General features: G+C 31.7%; 1 protein-coding gene across 1 annotated transcript; it reads right to left on the reverse strand.

Annotated features, from left to right (window-relative positions):
- Nucleotides 1–18: 18 nt before the first annotated feature.
- On the reverse strand, nucleotides 19–575 carry LOC113465090 (copper transporter 5.1-like). Its single transcript, XM_026818650.1, has 4 exons — nucleotides 476–575; nucleotides 275–408; nucleotides 146–205; nucleotides 19–58 (listed from the first exon to the last, which is right to left on the reverse strand). The coding sequence occupies exons 1-4, from the start codon at nucleotides 479–481 to the stop codon at nucleotides 19–21; spliced, it is 240 nt and encodes a 79-aa protein (XP_026674451.1). The 5' UTR covers nucleotides 482–575.
- Nucleotides 576–609: the final 34 nt, after the last annotated feature.

Genomic DNA, 609 nt, shown 5'->3' on the forward strand with positions numbered 1-609 from the left:
ATTTTCACGTGATATTTGTTATTTCTGTACAGTCGATCCTTTTGTAATTACATCGAATCTGCAGTGTAATTAGAATAAATAGAATTTTCACGTAGGTAATCACATGCAAGATTGTTAAATTTTATTTAAGAAAACAAATACATACGATTCACGGCTGTTTCCTGTATTTTTTTTTAAACGTGTTACGTTGATATACAAGTGATCGCTTGAAACATAAGAGATAATAATTTATTTATTTTTCAATCTGTTTGTTACTTGTAAAAAAGTCTCTTACCGATAGCTCTTCAAACCTTCGTAAATAGACGTCAACAGAATAATACCGACCATCGACCATCCAAGACCGTCCCAACTCATTGTATGCCATTCGTCAAACAAGATAATTTCATTTTCACCGATATGAAATGACATCTAATACAAACTGACATTGTAAGATAAAATGGAACATCGTAATGTTAAACAGCGTTTAATTACTCACCTTCATTTTCACGATTATAGAGAAATGATGTTGATCAGTGAACTACACAACAAGTCTTTGCTTTACACAGTCTTGTGAAGCTGTCAAGTATCAAGAAGTAATTTCTTTATCAAATTGCAGATAACGTATCTGTG

Source organism: Ceratina calcarata, unplaced genomic scaffold (assembly GCF_001652005.2).
Source record: "Ceratina calcarata isolate Rehan_Ccalc_2016 unplaced genomic scaffold, ASM165200v1 scaffold8194, whole genome shotgun sequence".
Classification (NCBI taxonomy): Eukaryota; Metazoa; Arthropoda; class Insecta; order Hymenoptera; family Apidae; genus Ceratina; species Ceratina calcarata.